The sequence below is a fragment of the Ovis aries genome, chromosome 10 (genome assembly GCF_016772045.2).
Source record: "Ovis aries strain OAR_USU_Benz2616 breed Rambouillet chromosome 10, ARS-UI_Ramb_v3.0, whole genome shotgun sequence".
In the NCBI taxonomy this organism is placed as follows: Eukaryota; Metazoa; Chordata; class Mammalia; order Artiodactyla; family Bovidae; genus Ovis; species Ovis aries.
The window spans coordinates 85,567,164-85,586,515 of record NC_056063.1 but is presented as its reverse complement, the minus strand read 5'-3'; the positions used below and the strand labels follow the sequence as shown (position 1 = coordinate 85,586,515).

The 19,352-nt window shown below is 53.8% G+C and overlaps 1 protein-coding gene and 1 long non-coding RNA gene across 3 annotated transcripts in view; both read left to right on the top strand.

The window, feature by feature from the left end:
• The first annotated feature begins 4,886 nt into the window (after nt 1–4,886).
• Nucleotides 4,887–12,563, top strand: LOC121820475 (uncharacterized). Its single transcript, XR_006061038.2, has 3 exons — nt 4,887–4,974; nt 5,765–5,865; nt 6,646–12,563. It is a non-coding gene; the product is annotated as an uncharacterized LOC121820475 (long non-coding RNA).
• Nucleotides 12,564–13,808: 1,245 nt separating this feature from the next.
• The window catches only part of TUBGCP3 (tubulin gamma complex component 3), a 33,068-nt gene continuing 27,524 nt past the window's right edge, over nt 13,809–19,352 (top strand). For both annotated transcript variants that reach the window (XM_042255077.2, XM_027973798.3), the window contains exons 1-2: nt 13,809–13,999; nt 18,660–18,767. In XM_042255077.2, the coding sequence (XP_042111011.1) occupies nt 13,924–13,999; nt 18,660–18,767 (184 nt within the window). In that variant the 5' untranslated portion in view covers nt 13,809–13,923. The remainder of the gene's footprint in view (nt 14,000–18,659; nt 18,768–19,352) is intronic.

Below are 19,352 nucleotides of genomic sequence, written 5' to 3'. Positions count from 1 at the left end.
GAAAAGCAGAGACATTACTTTGCCAACAAAGGGCCGTCTAGTCAAGGCTATGGTTTTTCCAGTGGTCATGTATGGATATGAGAGTTGGACTGTGAAGAAAGCTGAGCGCTGAAGAATTGAAGCTTTTGAAACTGTGGTGGTAGAGAAGATTCTTGAGTCCCTTGGACTGCAAGGAGATCCAACCAGTCCATTCTAAAGGAGATGAGTCCTGGGTGTTCTTTGGAAGGAATTGCCGGGGTCCAGCCCCGGTGGATCCAGGGTGATTCGAAGGTGGGGGGACGGAGTCGGCGTCTTTGGAAAAATACATATTTAATCACAGATATAGAGAGATTAGAAATGGATAGTGTTGTAGGAAGATTAGTGGAGAAAAGGAGGCTGAATAACTTGGACTACGTGGAATAGCATCCATGCTCCAGATGGGAATTCAGCCAGAAAAACGGGAGCAAGAAAGAAGCGACATGGGGGAACCAGTCTTTCCGGAAACTGATCCGATTTCTTTATTTTGGGGTTTGCTTATATACCTTTTGTTACACATAGGGATGAATACAGAGTCACGCGGGGGTCAGCAGTCCTGACCTTTATCAAAATCAGGTGCTTCACATAAATGTATAAAAAAAAAGGTCTTAGGAATATTACATCATCTTCTGGCCATGAGTGAGACCTGCTGACATTTTATGATCCTTTCTTTCTGATAACCAAAAAACTTATTTTTTCCAAGGGTGTTTTTTCTTAAACCAGGCACCACCCTCCAAATAAAGTTGCATTCCTATAGGGTGAGGGTGTAGTGAGTTACAATCAAGAAAGGAATTTATTTAACCCAAGGTTAACAGGATTAGTCTTAAAGGTTAATACTTATTTCTCCTATATGCTTAAAGGTTAATACTTATTTCTTCCTATATGCTAGTTATATTCATTATAAGAGTAGGGAACATGGAGATTTAGCAGCAAACATCAACCCAACAAATGAAAATCCTTTCACCAATGCTCCCCTTAAGATCTATTTAGTCTTAAGATATGATAAAGTTACATTCTTACACAGCAAGGACACAGTGATATATAAGTACAGTGATCTATTACAAAAGAGAAAATCCATTAACTCAAAAAGTCTAGTATTGCTAACATCAAAAACTACTATATTTCCTTTGCTATACTCCAAATACATTGATTAATATATTCCCAAGTGCCTAAGGATATGGAGGCCTGGCGGCAATCATTGACTCAACAAGAAGAAAAAGTCCTATGCTAATTAAGACTCTCAAAATACTCCAAAACTCTGTGCTGTTTATGGTTGAGAGGTAGTAAACAATCATGTGGCAGGAGTATGGATAATCCTGTCACAGAAGCTAGTCTGTCAGCAGAGAGGTCTGACCTGAGACATCCTTGTCCCACCCAGAGCAGGGAATTAGCAGCAATTATTGACACAACAAATGAAGAACCCTTCACCAATATAATTCCTAACCAACCCACTATACTAATAATTTCTAACTCCCCAAAAGAATTCGCCTTTAGTAAGTCTAAAACATCTCGTGCCTCTCAGGTTGGGAGGCTGTAGACAATCACATGTGGCCGGACGAACCTATACAGGTGGGCTAGATAACCTTCAGAGGAGTCCCTAAGCTGAAACACTCTTGTCACGCCCAGGAATTTTTATCGCCTTGGAGCTGCACGTTTACTCCTTCTCCAAGAGAAACGGTTATGGGGGAGAGCCCCCGTAAAGTCAGAGGTGTAGGAGAGAGCATGAAACAGACTCTGGTTTTGGGGTAGATGCTCGGGAACAGGGGGTTTCCTGAGGCTTGATCACGCCTTTGCGTATGCCAAGCCTCGTTCCTCATGACCTTTGCCATGGGCGGAATTCCTCACGCTGGCCCCCGGCAAGGAATGATGCTAAAGCTGAAACTCCAGTACTTTGGCCACCTCATGCAAAGAGTTGACTCATTGGAAAAGACTCTGATGCTGGGAGGGATTGGGGGCAGAAGGAGAAGGGGACGACAGAGGATGAGATGGCTGGATGGCATCACTGACTCGAAGGACGTGAGTCTGAGTGAACTCCAGGAGTTGGTGATGGACAGGGAGGCCTGGCGTGCTGCATTTCATGGGGTCGCAGAGTCGGACATGACTGAGCCGCTGAACTGAATTGAATTGAGGTTTTTTTCTCTAAAGCCGGTTGATTGGATCAAGTTGCAATCCCAGGTCTCACGGTGGCAATTCACCCCTCTGAACACCAGAGGGCAGCACCAGGCCGGCTCACGGAGACCGCCCGCAGCGACCCCCATCGCCTGGCTCGCTCTCCTGATTATCCGGCTGCAGCCCTCCTCGGGCCTCTAGGAGGCGCTGGTGGCCTGGCGCTGTAATGACACAGGGGATTCCTCGCTGGTCCTCTGAGGGTTTGCGGAATGGAGGGAAGCGTTGAGAAAATTCTGAACCAAACTACATTTTCTCCATCTAGTGATCCTGTCAGATTTCTGCATCCCACGTAGTGAATGCTTCCTTCAAAAATGTTTCTACTCTCTGTCCTGCAGCAAGAATTCCACATGATTTCCCAGGACCAAAGAACCTGAAATTTCCACACAGCCCACCGGGGACTTTTGGAAAGCAAAGAGCACTCACTGGCAGGAAAAAATAGCAAAAGCATACGGAGACAGAAACTCTGACACGGTGCACGCCAACTGGCAAAGAATTCTCTTCTGCCTGTGGGATCGTCGTGCCCTGACCAGGGACTGAACCTGGGTCACAGCAGAGAAGTGTTGAGGCTTAACCACTGGGCCGCCAGGGAGGCCCTGCAGGATGTTTCAATACACAATTTCATATTTAGTAAGTTTCTGTCTTTAATAAGGTTTTATATGCAATACGTTTTGTAAGTTTGTATCACCTAATTCTTAAATGAAGTGTTAAAATAAGCAGTATTAATATACTTCATGTCTGTGTGTTCAGCTGCGTCTGATTGTTTGCAGACCCAGGGGCTGTAGTTCAGATGGCAAAGAATCCGCCTGCAATGCAGGAGACCCAAGTTCAGTCCCCGGGTGGGGAGGAGCCCCTGGAGAAGGGAATGGCAGCCCACCCCAGTACTCCTGCCTGGAGAGGTCTATGGACAGACCACGGGGTCCCAAAGAGTCAGACATGACTGAGTGATTTTACTCACTCACCCGCTCGCTCACGGACTGTTGTCCACCAGGCTGCTCTGTCCCTGGGATTCTCCAGGCAAGAGTACTGGAGTGGGCGGCCACCTCCTCCTCCAGGGGATCTTCCGGGCTCCGGGACCGGCCCCGCGCCTCGTGTTTTCTGCGCTGGCAGGCAGGTTCTTCACCACTAGGGCCCCCTGGGAAGCAATGCCTCTTATAGGCCATCACTCACCAATAGAGATTTAAACCTTGCATTCCGGGTAGTAACTTAGGCTTCTTTCAGTTACTCTTAGGTAGTGTGTTGAGAGCAGAAAGAAGCTTGCCTGCAAGAGACATGGATCCCAGAGTCTGCTTGACCGCTTGGCACTGTGCCAGCTTAGGTAAAACCCTCAGCTTCTCTGAGCCGCAGGCTCCCTATTTCCGTAGCTGAGGTCACACAATCCTCATCAGGGAGGCCTGGTGAGGAGAGCTGTCTCATCTCCGACGCCTGGTCGGCGGCACAGGTGTAACTGACGCAGGTGCTCAGGGTCACTGGCCAGAGCTCAGCCTGGGCGGCATCCAGCTCTGCTCCCCTCCGCAGGCGCCTGTCTCCACCGTCCTGGCCAGGAAGCCACGGTTCCAGCGCGGCCGAGCCTTTGCGGTGACCCGTGGGTGGCCCACGGCGTGGGGGGGAAGCACTCGTGCACCCACACCCTGCCCCCCCCGCCCCATGGCGCTGCCTGGCCGGCCTGGGAAGTGGAGGCGGCCCGACACCCCGCCTGCTCAGGAGACGGGCTAAGAGAACGCCATCCCCAGGGACAGGGCTCTGACGAAGACTCAGCGTCTGGGTCTCCTCTGAACTCACGGCTTTCCAAACGGCCTTCAGCCGGCGGTTTGGGTCCAAGGCTGACTTCACTGGCGTTAATGTTCTTTACGTATAAAAACAAAGCGTTTGAAAGCAACGGGGCTTCTAAGATGGGGGAGAGGAAGGTTCGTCACGTGAACTGTGGCACGTCCTTACACACTGCTCCGTGGCCATGCAGGGCCAGAGGGGGGCTGGGTGTGCAGATGCTAAGACATTAACGTGCAAAACACGTTTGCTGGGGGAGGACGGCCCGGCGGCCCAGCGGTGAGGACTGCGCCTTCCGACGCCGAGGGCTCAGGTTCGATCTCTGGTCGGGGAGCTGAGATCCCGCACGTCTCACAGCCAAACAGCCGAAACAGAAAACAGAGGCAATATTGCAACAGATTCAGTAAAGGCTTAAAAAATGTCCACGTTAAAAAATCTCAAAAAAAGAAAAGACTAATGGGGGCTGTCCCTACGGGCACAATTATGCCTGATTTTTAGCCTTCAGGTACTTTTGTGGCTTCTCATTTTTTCCATGTACATTTGCTATTTGGGGGGCAGAAAAAAGTCTACTTTAAAATAAGCATATGTATATATTGCCACTGAAATAAGAACGATTTTGTAAGTTAATATATGGAGACCATTTCCCCAACTAAAAAGATGACAAAAGAAAACTCTGAAAATACAAAATGAAAGCTTCAGTTGAGAATGAGAGGCCACAATATGCCAAGACCAAGGAAAATGGGGTGAAACCTAATAGGACCTAGCAGAAATTAGAACAAAGCATTTGGCATTGATTGGATTGTTTTCTCCCAGGAAAATGAGAAATCCTATCGGGTTACGGCTAAAATGCTGTTTGGAGTTCCGGAAATAGAGCTTCGGCAGTGATGTTGTGTCTGGGAGCTTGCTCTGAGAGCCCAGGGAGAAACAGTGATCTGATCAGAGACGTGGACGGCCTCACGATAAAGAGCTGAGGGTCGGCTTGGAGCAGAGTCAGCGGGCCGACAGTCTGGCTGTGAGGGGAGCGAGGTCAGTCTCTTCCCCCCCGCCCCCCGCCCCCCGCCCACCCCCTTCATGCACACGTGACCTTCATCCCCCATCTGTACACACAGGTGAAAAGGACACGTGGGTGCTGCTCGCGTGTGGGACTGCTACACTGGATTCTTTTCCTTCCAAGGGCCCTTGGCGCGCTTGCTTATGGCCGCACGGGTCGTCACTGCTGCACGCGGGCGCTCCCCGGTCCTGGCGAGCAGGGGGGAAGCGCTCGTGCACCCACAGCCTGCCCCCTGCCCCCAGCTGCGGCGGGCAGGCCTTTCTTTCTGCGGATTCTCCTGTCGCAGGTCACAGGCTCCAGGCACTCGGGCTTCGGGCTTCAGCAGTTGCGGCTCACAGCTTAGGTGTCCTGTGGCACGTGGGACCTTCCGGGACCAGGGATCACACCTGTGTCCCGTGCGTTGGCAGGCGGATTCTTTACCACTGAGGCACCAGGGAAGCCCTCTCCTGAACTGTTAATGGCTTCTAAGTTTCAAAGCCAAGCCAAGCCAATCTACCAGACATAGAGAAGTGGTAGCTGAATTACCCACAAAGAGCAAAGACGTGCCTAGTTTGAGGAGAAGGAAGCTCTGAAGCAGCCCCTTACAGCCCAAAGGCAGCCGTGGGCGCTGCAGATGGCGCAGCCCTCTCGGGAAGTGCTTCTGTGACGGCTGGTGAGGGACGCTGGGGTGCCAAGGTCAGAGGTCAGAGTGGACGAGGTGTGGTCCGCTCGGTTCTTTCAACAAGAACCCCAAATTCATAAAACACCTCCATTTTTGCTTTTCAGATCAGAAAGTGGGCAAGAAATGAAACCAGCAGCCCTCGTCAGGAGCGGAGGCGCCCGACAGCCTGCCTCTGGCCTCGGGGCTCTTCCTGCGCTTCAGTCAAGTCAGTTGCTTTTATAGGGAAAATAGCCTTTTATCGAAATGCAGTGGGCTTCCGACGTCGCGTCACGTCTGCAACTTCTAAACTGTAAACTGAGTCTGCACACAGGGAGGCTTCAGACTGCAGTCCTTGCCTTGGGAATAGCCTCACGGCACTCTCATATTTACATTATACTCCAAATGTGGGCGCTGGGGAGGGACTGTGCGGGTGTGTGGTTTGTGCAAACGGAAGTGTTAGCGTGTAAGACGCTTTGATTCTGTGCCTCATGTTGTATAGACTTACCCTGTGTATCCCAGCTGTATCTTTAAAAATACCCTCGAGCCGACTTTACGTAAAAAGAACAAGCGGCCGGGTTGTGCACAGTGGGTCCTGGGTCTGTCCCATTGTCTTGGGAGGACAGTAGATGGACTGTTATGACCAAGAGCAAATGCTGTTCTCCACTCTGCAGAGATGAGCTGAATTCTGCTGCTGCCAAGGTAACGCAGGATAGGTATTTATAGAAATGAGTGAGCCATCCAGTCGTTTCGTGTGCTTCAAATCAAGCCCGGAGCACAAAACCCCAGCCCGGGAGAAAGAATCTATTCAAACTGCCTGGGAGACCCCAGCGGCCACGACGGCTCCTGGAAGGCTTGCAGCCGGAGGCTCTGGGGCCCACGGAGGCCCCCTGGCTCCCATTGTTGATTTGGGCTCAGCGTTTGTTCCGCAAAAGGGGGCCAAGCGCTCTAATCATCCGGAAAACTAACTTCTTTTTTCCAAACCCTTGATCACATTTCTCCTTTGCAGCTTTCCTCGGACTCCTCAGGACTGAAGGGCTGAAGACCCGGGAGCTGCTCCAAGAGGTATCAGCGCTCAGGAGTGTCTTCACGATGGGTTGAAACGGACTGCCCTTGGGTCCTGCCACCCAGATGTGAACCCTGGGTCCACCCCTGGCTGAGACCTCGGCAGAGGGACTCATGGCTTCGGGGGGCAATGAGGGGAACGGGACGGGGCTTGTGGAGATCGGCAAGGGGCTACTCCGTGCTGGACACAGAGAGCAGGTCGCGGGGCCCATCACAACCCTGGCAACGCTGTGCTGGGCTGGTGGGCACCGTAACCCAGCGGTCCCTGCAGAGGGCCCTGGGGGTCCTGAGTAGACGGAGGCAGCCTGGGTCCCAGAAGCGTCACAGGCTCTGGGACACTGGGGCCAGCCTGGGCCTGTGGCAGATTCAGCTTGGGTTTATCAGCCTGATTTAGCCTGGGATGCCGTGACCAGTGGTGAAGCCAGATCTTAACTCCCTGCCCGGGAACTGAATGTGGGAAGCCTGGAAGGGAACCACGAATCGTAGCCACCAGACCAGTAAAGGAAACAGGCTAGAAGCGTTTCTCCGTGGATCTTTGCCCCGGTGAAAAAGGCATTTATTGCGGAGGAAGAAACTGTACATGCAGGTTCAGAGTTTATTCTTGGAGAGAATAAATAAATAAATAAATTCTCTTCAAGAGCCCGTGGGGCCGCGCACGCAGCAGCGCTGTGTTCGGCCGAGACGGACGCGGGGCAGAGACGCGCCCAGAGAGAAGGCGCGCGGACAGGCGCCCAGGGGGGAGGGCGCAGAGGAGGGGCGGCCAGGCCGCTCAGGTTGGTCAGGTCTCCCTTCAGCCAATTACTGGTTTCTTCTCCCACACCGGACCTACCCGGGGACCCACCCTGGGTGAGCACACCCGCCTCAGCCAAGACGGATCTCAAAGTGAAGGCTTCTGGGAGAGCAAGACTCATCACGGCCTGGCATTGGCCCTTGACCTCTGACCCACAAGGAGCCTTTCTGCAGGTGCGTAGGGTCTCTTTTGTCCCAAAAAGGGCGGAGCGGAGGCCCTTGAGCCCTCACTCACACAGGGTTTTGCCCTCTTTGTCCTTGCCGTGACGGCCACCTTAACGTGCTCACGAAAGACAGGCGCTGGCCTCTGCCCTATTTCTGTCGTCACGTCCGCTCCGGAGGGCAAGCAGGAGGCTGATTGTAAATGCTTCAGCTGGAGCCCACCCACCTCTTGACTCAGAAAATGCTGATAGCTCTAAGTATCCAGCCTGAAGTCCACCTGGTGCCCCAACAACTGCGGATGGGAATCCAGCCTGGAGCCCATCTCTCCCCTAAGTCAAGCCTACTGACGGTGCCTGGGGCGATGGAATAGGGCGGAGGGCAAGGAGGGACGTGCCGGGCGCACCGTCGCCTTCGACCTGGCCCGAGAGGCGTGTCCAGTCCCCAACCCTGGAGGCAGGTTCCAGGTCTCAAAGACCAGTGGCCAGCGCCCCATGCCGACCTCAGGCCAGACCCTGCAGGCGTGGCCCCAGCTCCGAGGACAGCCTCTCCACTGCACACCTCCACCTTCCTCACGTCTCACAATGGCTCTTCTTAGACTTGGGGAATCTTGAAAAAGTTGTTCAAACCTTCTACCAACAGAATCAACGTATCCCCAGTCTCCCCCAGACAACAGAGTGAACAGTTGACCAGATGGGAATGAACTGGGATGTTCACGTTGGTAAACGCATGGTCAAATGGGTAGAGATGAGGGCAGGATGGAATTTTGCATCCAAATAAGGATGTTTCATCCCTATTTGGAGAAGGCAATGGCACCCCACTCCAGTACTCTTGCCTGGAAAATCCCATCTATGGAGGAGCCTGGTGGGCTGCAGTTCTGGGGTCGCGAAGAGTCAGACACGACTGAACAACTTCACTTTCACCTTTCACTTTCATGCATTGGAGAAGGAAATGGCAACCCACTCCAGTGTTCTTGCCTGGAGAATCCCAGGGACGGGGGAGCCTGGTGGGCTGCCGTCTATGGGGTCACACAGAGTCGGACACGACTGAAGTGCCTTAGCAGCAGCAGCAGCAGCAGCAGCAGCAGCATCCCTGTTATGAAAAGTCATTTATTTTCTTTTACAAGTGTTTTAAAATTAATTTAAACTATGTTTAAAATCAAAGAAGCAACATTCCAGTTGAACACCATATTAAAAAAACGTGATATGCTTCAAACACTGTAAATACAGAGAAAGAAGATCAAAGAACGCAGGCAAAAACTATGCTGGAAAACAGGGTGGGTGGAGGGTTTCTGCTTCCCAAGCTGGGCTGAGAAGGAAAGTTAGGACTCAGGCCTGGTGGTGTGTACAGCAAAGGTGTCAGGTGTCAGCCTTTGAAAACCGAGGCCAATTCTTTCGACGTGTGAGAAGAAGCATAACACACTCACAAAACAAGAAAACAGAATGGACAGTGGCTCAAAAGGCTTCTTGACTTCTAAAGTGATTTATCCGTTGACTCACAAGGGCTGGATGACAAGTTCCTGAGATACGTGTGTCTTCAAAGCTTAATTGGAGTTTCTCTCTGTTGATCTGATGTCAGAACAGCAGATCATTATGGTCTCGAAAAAGAAGAGTGAATATTAATTGAAAAGTTCACTGGAATTTGAAAGCCTGTTCACTTGTTGCAGTCAGTCAGTCACTAACAATCTTTATAATGATGGAGTTGGGTACCAAAAGCTCGGGAATCACAAAGCTTTCCTTGGAGGTGGCTTCAATGCGTTTTTCCAACCATGTCAAATGTGACGTGGAAGATAGGAAATGAGAGAATTTTAAATCTGGCCCGGGTCAAGGGGAAGGAAGAGCAAGCACCTTGTCACATGGCGATGAAGGGAAGGTGAGAAGCCAGGCGTGGAAACTGTCTCCCATGGGACTCAGCCTCAGATGAAGGGAGAAACACAGCGGCTTATGGCCACGGAATCCACCGTCTTCTCGCAACATCCATCACCCCGAAGCACTGGGCTAACATAGACTTTGGACTTCAGTTAGCAATAACGTGTCCACGTTGCTCCATTAATCGTACACCGCCCTAACGAGGGTAGTAGGGCTTATTGACGGTGCAGGGGATAAGAATCCACCTGCCAATGCGGGGGAAGTGGGCTCGATCCACGGTCTGGGAAGACGCCACACGCCTTGGAAGGACCAAGCCATCGTGTGGCAAGCACTGTGGCAGCCCTGCTCTGGAGCCCGCCTGCCACGCCCGTGTGCTGTAGCCGCTGAGGTCTTTGCCCCTGGAGCCTGTGCTCCGCGGCAAGGGAAGGCCCTGCAGTGAGGAGCGGCGCCATCCGCCGCAACGAGAGAGGAGCCCACGCTGAGCAACAAGGGTCCGGCACAGCCCCAAACGACCAAATTAAGAAGGTTCGTAACAGGGGAGACTGTGTGCCCGGGCGGAGGGGGGCGTGAGTGCTTCTGTGCCATCTACTCAGTTTTCTCTAAGTCCAAAAGGACACTAAAACCCACTGTCTACTTGTTATTTTTTAAGAACTCACAGCCACGTGGGAATGTCACAGGGCCACAGCAGTCGCCTGAGAGGGCTCCCGGGGCCAAGGCTGGAACCGTCTGAGCAGGAAGATGGGTGATGACGAGCACCCACAAGTGCATAGCGATGGAAGCGCGTCGTTGAATGAACGAACAAGTGCGGGCGAATAAACTAATCTGCACGCAGAAGAAATTTAAAGAATCTGCGTGAATATTCCATGCCGAGGGGAGGGGACCACAGCGCCCTCCTCCCTGCAGCCGGGCTGCACGGTGACGGCCTCCCAAAGAGCAAGAAAGAGAGAAGCAACCAACGCTGCCAAGGGCAGCCGACCGAGGTCACAGCGGCAGGGAGACGCCCAGATGCACTGCAGCCTTCGCGAGCTGCGGTTAGGACTGTGCCTCGCCTCTGCGGACTTAGCGCATTTATGTCTAAGCCATTTGTGACCAATTCTGGCTTCAACATACCGTCTTGAAACGTTTTCTCATTCCTCCTGTTCTGTGTTCACTTTTCTTTCCTATTTTTAATCGATGATTTGTTTTTTTACTGTTCTATATTCTACTGTATCATCTGTCTAGAGCGAGGGAAAGAGCTTGAGTTATTCCAAGGGACTGGCTCGCATGAGTGTGGGGCTGGTGAGTCCACAGTCTGCAGGGTGGGCTGCAGGCTGGGGAACCAGAGAAGAGTTGGTGCTGCAGCTTGAGTCTGAAGGCCGCCTGCTGGCAGACTCCCACCTTCTTGAGGAGGGTCAGACTTTTGTTCTACTCCGGCCTTCAACTGATCAGGTGTGGCCCACTCACACCATTTCCTCAAAGGCCACTATTTCCATGTAAATCTCATCCCCCAAACGCTCTCTCAGAAACACCTAGAACAGTGTCTGACCACATGTCTGGGCACCACGGCCCAGTCAAGGTGACATGAAACCCATGCTCACAGCATAAAGATCCTGGTGGGGCTGCCACTTGCACCAAGTGGGCGCCCAACTCTGGGCTTAGCTTGGGCTGCAGTGCCACGCTGTCAGCTCACCTGGCGAGCCACGGCTTTTCGCCGGAGCCTGCCCTTTCTGGGACCTCAGCTGACGGTCTGCAGCCGCCCTGCACGGGGGCACACACTCTCCCGGCTCCCGTTGTGCGGTGGGCCTGGAACAGCCCTGGTGAGACCACGGGTGCACGTGTCTCCCTAGAGACATCGCTTCTTCAGGAGCGAGTGCTTGCCAATTTGTGGTCCATCTCTGGTTGATCCCATGTGCCATGTCTTGGTTCATTTGGGCAATTTCATCCAGTTTCACACTTTTAAAAAAATTTTGGTGGAAATGAGGTACTTACATCCTCACCCGTCACGTCTGTAAGTCCCACTGGCCCCACGTATTCTGCGGGCCTGTCCTCAGGCACACACGCAGTCACGGGTGCGTCTTCCCAACGAACTGGCCCTTTCGGCAGCACGAGACGCCCCGCTCTGTCTCGGACACTCCTTGTCTCCAAGTGTATTCTACCTGACGTTAATGTGACCACTCCAGCCTCGCTACACTCGCTGTTCCCATGGTATATCTTTTCTCTGCTCATTTACTGCCAACCAATGTACGTGACTGCAGCCATGAAATTAAAAGACGCTTACCCCTTGAAAGAAAAGTTATGACCAACCTAGACAGCATATTCAAAAGCAGAGACATTACTTTGCCGACTAAGGTCTGTCTAGTCAAGGCTACGGTTTTCCAGTGGTCATGTATGCATGTGAGAGTTGGACTGCGAAGAAGGCTGAGTGCCGAAGAATTGATGCTTTTGAACTGTGGTGTTGGAGAAGACTCTCGAGAGTCCCTTGGACTGCAAGGAGATCCAACCAGTCCATTCTGAAGGAGATCAGCCCTGGGATTTCTTTGGAAGGAATGATGCTAAAGCTGAAACTCCAGTACTTTGGCCACCTCATGCGAAGAGTTGACTCATTGGAAAAGACCCTAATGATGGGAGGGATTGGGGGCGGGAGGAGAAGGGGACGACAGAGGATGAGACGGCTGGATGGCATCACGGACTCGATGGACGTGAGTCTGAGTGAACTCCGGGAGTTGGTGATGGACAGGGAGGCCTGGCGTGCTGCGATTCATGGGGTCGCCGAGAGTCGGACAGGACTGAGCGACTGCACTGAGCTGAGCTGAATGCACATCTCTGTATTAAATCGGTCCTCACGTGACCTGTGATTAAGCCCTGCTCTTTCCCTTCGCTCATTCTGCCGACCTCGGCCTTCTGACAGCATGTTTCATCCATCACGCTTGCTGCAGCCATTACTGTGGGCAGGCTGGATTTATGAACAGTTCCGAAAGTCTGCTTTCTGTTTTCCTCTATGGTTTTTGTTTGTCCACTCTTTCATCCCTTCTTCTGGATAATTCGAGTCATTTTGAATTCTGCTTTATTTGCCACTGAGAAGAGCCATCCTGGTTCTTTAGCAAATCGAGGAAAGGCCAGACTCTGCACACACACGGGGACGGGATCCTGCTGTGTTGAGGAAGGTTCAGGCTGTTTGGGTTTTCACGTTTTACTCAAACATCTCCACCCCAAATCTCAGGGTCCACTTCTTCTTAATTAGCAAGCCATCCTTAATAGGAGAGACTCGGTAGGCCTGTGTATTCAACTCACATCATAATTTACAACTCAAACAATCAGGATCCGAGTCTGGTCCTCAGTTCTGATGACTCTGCAGGTACAGAATAAGAGACTTCTTCTCCGGCTGTTACTGGGCTCTCTGGTTCTGTCCACACCTGCGCCTCTAGCTAGAAATGCAAGGGCCCCAGCTTTCCGCAGCACAGTCCACAGCACGCGGTCTCTCTGCAGCCATCACCGCAGCAGTCCACCCCCATCACCGTGGCTGCTGAAACCCCCCATGTCTTGTCATCTGCAGGTCTCTGTCCCGAGAAGCCACACGGTCATATAAGCCTTTTCGGTGGTCCAAAGGCCCGCCCCGTCTCCCACTGCTGTGTGATTAGTTGTCTGGGGCTGAGGGCGTTGCTGTTGTTGTTCAATAGCTAAGTCTTGTCTGACTCAAAGTGTTGGAGCCTCAGCTGGGGTGGGGAGGCGCCAGAAAGGACTGATGCCGAAGCTGCGATACTCTGACCGCCCGATGCGAAGAACTGACCCATTTGAAAGGCCCCTGACGCTGGGAAAGATTGAAGGCAGGAGGAGAAGGGGACGACAGAGGCTGAGGTGGTCGGATGGCATCACGACTCAACGGACAGGGGTCAAGCTCCGGGGGCTGGCGGTGGACGCGGGGCCTGGCGTGCTGCGGCCCATGGGTCGCAGGGCCGACACGACTGAGCGACCGAAACATAACGAGCCACTGGGGCAGGTGCGGATGCTCCGCCAGTGCAGACGATCCTAACACCCTCGTGCTTCCATAAGCGGGCTTCTTCCACCCCAAATGAAAGCGGAGCCCACGCCCTTGTAAAATCGGCGAGCCCCGTGAAGGCGCTCCCGGGCGCGCAGCGCTCCCTGCAGGCTCAGGCCCTCTGCCGGGCGCGGCTGGGCGCCGTGGGCGTGAGCGGCTGCCACGCCTGGGGCCGGAACCCTTCTGCCGTGGCCGCAGTGCTCGGGGGGAACTCTGAGGCCTGCGCCCCCGCGGCCCCGCGCGCCCGGAAGAAGCGGGGCATTGTGGGAGGGGCGCGCGTTTCGGCGGGTTCCGTTAAAATGGCGGCCTTCTTGCCGGCGCTGCCCGCGGGGCCTTAGCCGGTGGGGGAGCCGGGAGCCCGCGGGGCCGGCGCGGGCAGCCCCGGGCGAGGATGGCCACCCCGGACCAGAAGTCGCCCAACGTCCTGCTGCAGAGCCTGTGCTGCCGGATCCTGGGCAGGAGCGAAGGTAGCGGCGCTGCGGGCGGCTGCCAGGCGCCCCCGGGCCCTCAGGGTCGGGGCGGCCGCGGGAGGGGCCGGGCCGGGCTGAGTCACGGCGGCCGCGGGCGAGGAGCGGGCCCGGGGACGCGGGCGAGGAGCGGGCCCGGGCCCGCGGGGCGTCGCTGCCCGTCGTCTCGGCGCGCGCGGCGGCAGGGGGCGGCGCGGCGGCCTTGCGAGGGCGCTGCGGGCGCTGGAGGCGGCGTTGTCGCCCCCCGGGCACCACGGTGCGGGCAAGAGCCTGCGGGTTTCCCCCGGGCACCACGGTGCGGGCAAGAGCCTGCGGGCGTCCCCCGGGCACCACGGTGCGGGCAAGAGCCTGCGGGCGTCCCCCGGGCACCACGGTGCGGGCAAGAGCCTGCGGGCGTCCCCCGGGCACCACGGTGCGGGCAAGAGCCTGCGGGTTTTGCAGGGAGACTTGGAGCTTCCCAGAGGCGGGGGGCCGGCGCCTGTGCTCCCGCGCAGCCTGCCTGGCGAAAGATGGCTGTTTCGGTTCAGCCCGTGAAGTGGCCCTGGCTCCTCGCGGGTCTCGCTCCAGTGTCCGCTCGGGTCCTCTGAGAAGCCTGGGCTTCCCCCGCCTGCAGGCTCTGCGCGAGGTGCCGCTGGCGCAAAGCGGGAGACAGGGCCTCCTGCTTGCTGCTGACCGCGCGGGGGAGCCGGCAGAATCAGCGCGCTCTCAGGGTTGAGCAGTGGCGTGTCTGCGGAAAAAGCGCGCGGGGCAGGGGGCTGTGGAGGGAACGCAGACCCGAGTGCAGACAGCGGGGTCCCCGGCACCCCGGAGCCAAGGTCTCGAGGCGGGTGGGGGGCCTGGCTGTCTTCGTCGTGTGCCTCCAGCGCTTCCCGCGCTCCGAGTTGCCTTTCTGATTTGACATCCGGATCTTCCAGACCTGAGGATACCCGTAGACGCCAGGGAACTGAACTTGGTGGTCAGGACTCAGGCGTGTTTCATTGGGGTTTGCTTTAAAGCAGCGGGCCCTCAGTTGTCCTCGAGTGAAGCCGCACGGTCCTGAGTTACCGCGGTCACAGCTGGACTCTCTGAAGACGTTCACAGTGCCCATCGCGTTTCTCAGAATACTTTTTTTTTTTAACATCTGAGGATCCTGTCGATTGACTTAGCTTCACCCATTCTAGGAGGCTGAAAAACTTCTTTTCAGAAAGTTGTGCACCACCCTCTCATTTAGAATTTTGTCTAAATTAAGAGTAAATAGGCTCCTGTACACCTTAAACTTACAGAGTGATATATGTCAGTTACATTTCTACAAAATTACAAGGAAAAAAAAGTAAATAACTTATGAGATCCTCTCATAATAAAATGTAAAAGTCACTAAAATGATGCTCTCTTTCCCCTGTTCTGGACAACTAGGATTGCCAAACAATTGTATTCACGTTTCCAAATTGTGCTTCTGTTCCCTGAAGAATTTGTGTCTTTCATAGCGTCCCTTGTTCTGCTTTCTTCTGCCTTATGAGGAAAGAAGCAGTGCTAATTGCTGCCTTTACAGTGTTTGAGATTTTAAAGGAATTTCATTAGTGGGTGTTCTGTTTGTTCACTAACTAGAACATTTGATTAACTACTTCATTTTCTAGTGACGTTACAAACAACTGGCCTTATGCTTTTATGATTTATTGCTTTTCTAAGACTATGAAATTAAAGCTGTAGACGCTTGTTACTTTTTATGTGAGCTTCATATGAATTCCTTTTTCATAAAGTATTTTTAAAAATTTGTAGTTGTACTCAGCAGACCTTCAGAAACCAAGCCCTGAGCTCTAATGGTGCTTGATGTTTTTATAAAGTTAGTGTAACCATTATTGCCCACCTTTTCCTGCTTGTAACACTTGTGGGTTTGCTGGAAACACCCAGTGCCAGCCAGTGACAGGGGACGTCTCAGCACCCCTGAGCCTCCCCTGGAAAACATTTTACTTATTATGACATCTTTGGGTAGTATTTCTGTCTTTGGAAACATTGTCCTTGACGTTACTCGCTTCACCTCTGCCAGAGGCAACATTCCTTTCCTTACTTTGTAGCCCTGGTTCTAGTCGGAGATTAAGGAGACGCGCGGGAGTTTGTTAGGTTGAGTGTTTCGTGCAAATGCTTAGGTGGGGCTACAGTCCCCTGCACAGTGTGGCCGGACGATGACCTGGCCTGGAAGCCCTGTGTGAGGGTCGCGGGAGCCCCCGTGCGGGCAGGGATGGGCCGCAAGTGGTGTTGCTGTGGGTTTTGTGATTTTTGAAGATGGTGAAGAGCTCTCGATGAAGTTCCAAATAAAGAATAGTCTTACTCTTGGGGAAATGAATGTCTATTAGATATACATTAAAACTTGTCATATATTATTAAAATGTTCACTAAGTGTTGATTAATGGGTATGTTACTTTTTAAAGGTTTAGTCTTCACTTGAAAATTGTACTTAATGGGCTCGTTGTTATTTTAAAGGAATTAGTATTTAAATAGTCTTGGTTTACATTTCTAATACAGTATAGATAGATGTGACCCCATAAAGAAAAACTCCCAGGGGCCTCAGTCTTAGATGTGTAAAGGGGACTTAAGATCGGGAAGCTTGAGAACCACCAACCTAGAGCAGTGTTTTGGTTTTGTTTTTGAGTGTTGCTTTTCAGCTGGCTGTGTGGTCAGAGTGGCCTGTGACCCCTGAGAAGCTGATGCACCGCTGCTGCTCTGGGGAGAGGAGCTGGTGGCCAGACAGTGGCGGAGGGGTGGCCTCCCCGTGTCCGCCGGTGGCCTTTCCACCGCAAACCCTCTCAGTGTGGCGCTGGCTCTGAGTGAGTCCGTGCGCCCTGTCTGCTGAGACCGTGGTGTCTGGCACACAGGCATTCTGACCTGCATCTGGGCTGGGGATTGGTTTAAGAAAAAGCTGATGGATTTTCCAAGTATTTTATCATTAGCAGGAAAGACAGACTGGAAGTGTGGCTGGCGGACAGACGGAAACTGCAGCGTGGCTGCGGAGGTGGGAGGGACATGAGAGACTCATGGACACGTGGAGAGGGTGTGGAGATGAGGGTGTGCTTCTGGCACCGAGGAGGCCTGGATTTGTGGCCGGAGAAAATTCAGACGCTTGTAAAACTCTTAGACTGGGGATTTTTGTCTGACGTCCCTGAGCATGCTGTTAATGGACTGTTGTTTGCAGAGCTCAGGATCCTGGCAGTCTAAAAATAATTTTTAACTAAAATAGGTACACAGCTCTCCTTTTAAATATGTGATTTCAGTGACCCTTTTAATATTTATAAAATTAAAGTATTCTTGTGTAGGAAAATGTTTGCGTGTGGAGCAGCATGAGGAAGGAGATCCCCCTCGAGCCCCGTGAGCCCACGGGAGCACTCCGTGTTCCTCTCTTGGGCTCTTCCCTCCACGTGTCTCACCGTGTCAGTACCAGCGTTGTGCGTGCCCGTGTCCGAGGAAGACGCTGTGTGTGTGTGTGTGTGCGTGCGCACTGCTGTGGGGAGCGGGGCAGCGGTCTGGGAGCTGGGGGAGGTCAAGGATCTCAGTGGGCCTGAGCGGGTCCTCGCTGGTGCTGTGAGCCGGGCTCTGCTCAGACCACCGTGCCTGGGGGGGCGTTCGCTCCAGGGGCAGGAGGAGCAGGCGCCTGCTCCTCAGGATGCTGCGACAGGCCGGAGGCTGTGGCGTGGTCGTGGAGGGACGTGCTGGGAGAAGCCGGGTCAGCAGGTGAGGGAGAGAGCAAATGAGCCAAGGCGGCGGTGGCCAGGCCCTCTCGCCCCGCGTGTCGTAGATCCGTGCTCGTGTGACAGCCGGGATGCCTCAGCACTGCCGTGCCGCTGTACCCGCTGGGTCAGCCACAGAGAACGCAGCGAGCCTGCTGCGACGGCCGGGTGCCAGCCGGGGAGAGCGAGCCTGTCTGCAGTGCCCGCTGCTCCTTCCGTCGTCCTCCAGCTCCCCCGCTCCCGCCTCCCCTCCCGGGTCCAACCGACAGTGAGACTCGGCCAACAGCAGGGTTTACTGATCCGCCTGGTTTCCTTTGCTCTCGTAGCCTTATGCCTTCAATCTCCCTTTTCCTAAGTTTAGTGGGGCTTCTGAAGGGCGTGGCGACACGCGTCTGTGTTTAAGCCGCCCTCTTTATCTGGAATGGCACATGTGGTCAAAAGTTACTGCCCCTGTTGGCAGCTTGTGGCCACTCCTGGTGTGTGTATGTGTGTGCGCGCACACGTGAGTAAGCCCTGAGTACCGTGGTGTGTGTGTGTATGTGTGCGTGTGTAAGCCCTGCTCCGCAGGTACTGTGGGGTGTGTGTGTGTGTGTGCACACACGTGTGAGTAAGCCCTGCTCCGCAGGTACCGTGGTGTGTGTGAATGTATGTGTGTGTGAGTGACCCCTGCTCCGCAGGTACTGTGGTGTGGCTGGGACTCTGCCTGCTCCTTAGGATTATCTGTCCAGTTGGTTTTCTGGCTCCGAGAGCTTCCAGGCTTGGTGGCCCGCCGCTGTCTTTGCCCATAAAACACTCCTTTTTGTCCTTCATCCTGTTGCCCTGTGGCCCTTCGGTCCGCTCCGGTAGGACCTGGGGCAGGTGGGAGGTGGCTGCCCAGCGCGCTGTCTTGAGGAAGCGGGAGCGTCAGGCGATCACCGCCGAGCCTGATTGGCCGTAACTCGCACCCTCTGCTTACCTTCCAGCCGACGTGGCCCAGCAGTTCCAGTATGCCGTGCGCGTCATTGGCAGCAACTTCGCCCCAACTGTGGAAAGAGATGAATTTCTGGTAGCTGAGAAAATCAAGAAGGAGCGTACGTATTTTCCTTCAGCGTCACCTCGCGCTGCGTTGTCAGCCTTGTCAGAGCCTGAGAGTGCACGTGCGCCCAGGTCCGTGTCTCTGTCACTGTAGCTCTGTGCGCGCACGGTGACGCAGGGACGGCTCAGTTCTTTCACTGGAACAGGGGAGGGGGTGGTTTTAAATACTGTTTCAACAGCACAGCTTGGGATAAGAATGTGAGGAAGATGAGAAGACTTGGTATCACGTGCTGCCTCTCTTGCGATTCACGGTTTTAATCCTACGCGCCTTTTGAGCAGGTAGCCTAGCATGTTATCTTGGCAGTTAAACAGCTGTGTGAGTTGAGTGCTGCGTCTGTTGATTGTCGCCATCCAGGATTCCAGTGCTTTGCAACTTCCTGTTGAGCGTTTTCTGAGATGGTACCGAAGCTCTCCTACACCTTGTCGCCTTAGAGAAGAAAGCTGTCCGTGTGTTAGCGCCTGGTTAGGAATGGGTCTCTGCCTGTGTGTTCTCGGAGAGGCTTTGAGCACCGGGACCCCCTGTGAGAGCTGTTCCCATCCTGCTCAGAGGGTCATCCTCTCTGGTCGCCAGGCCCCCTTTC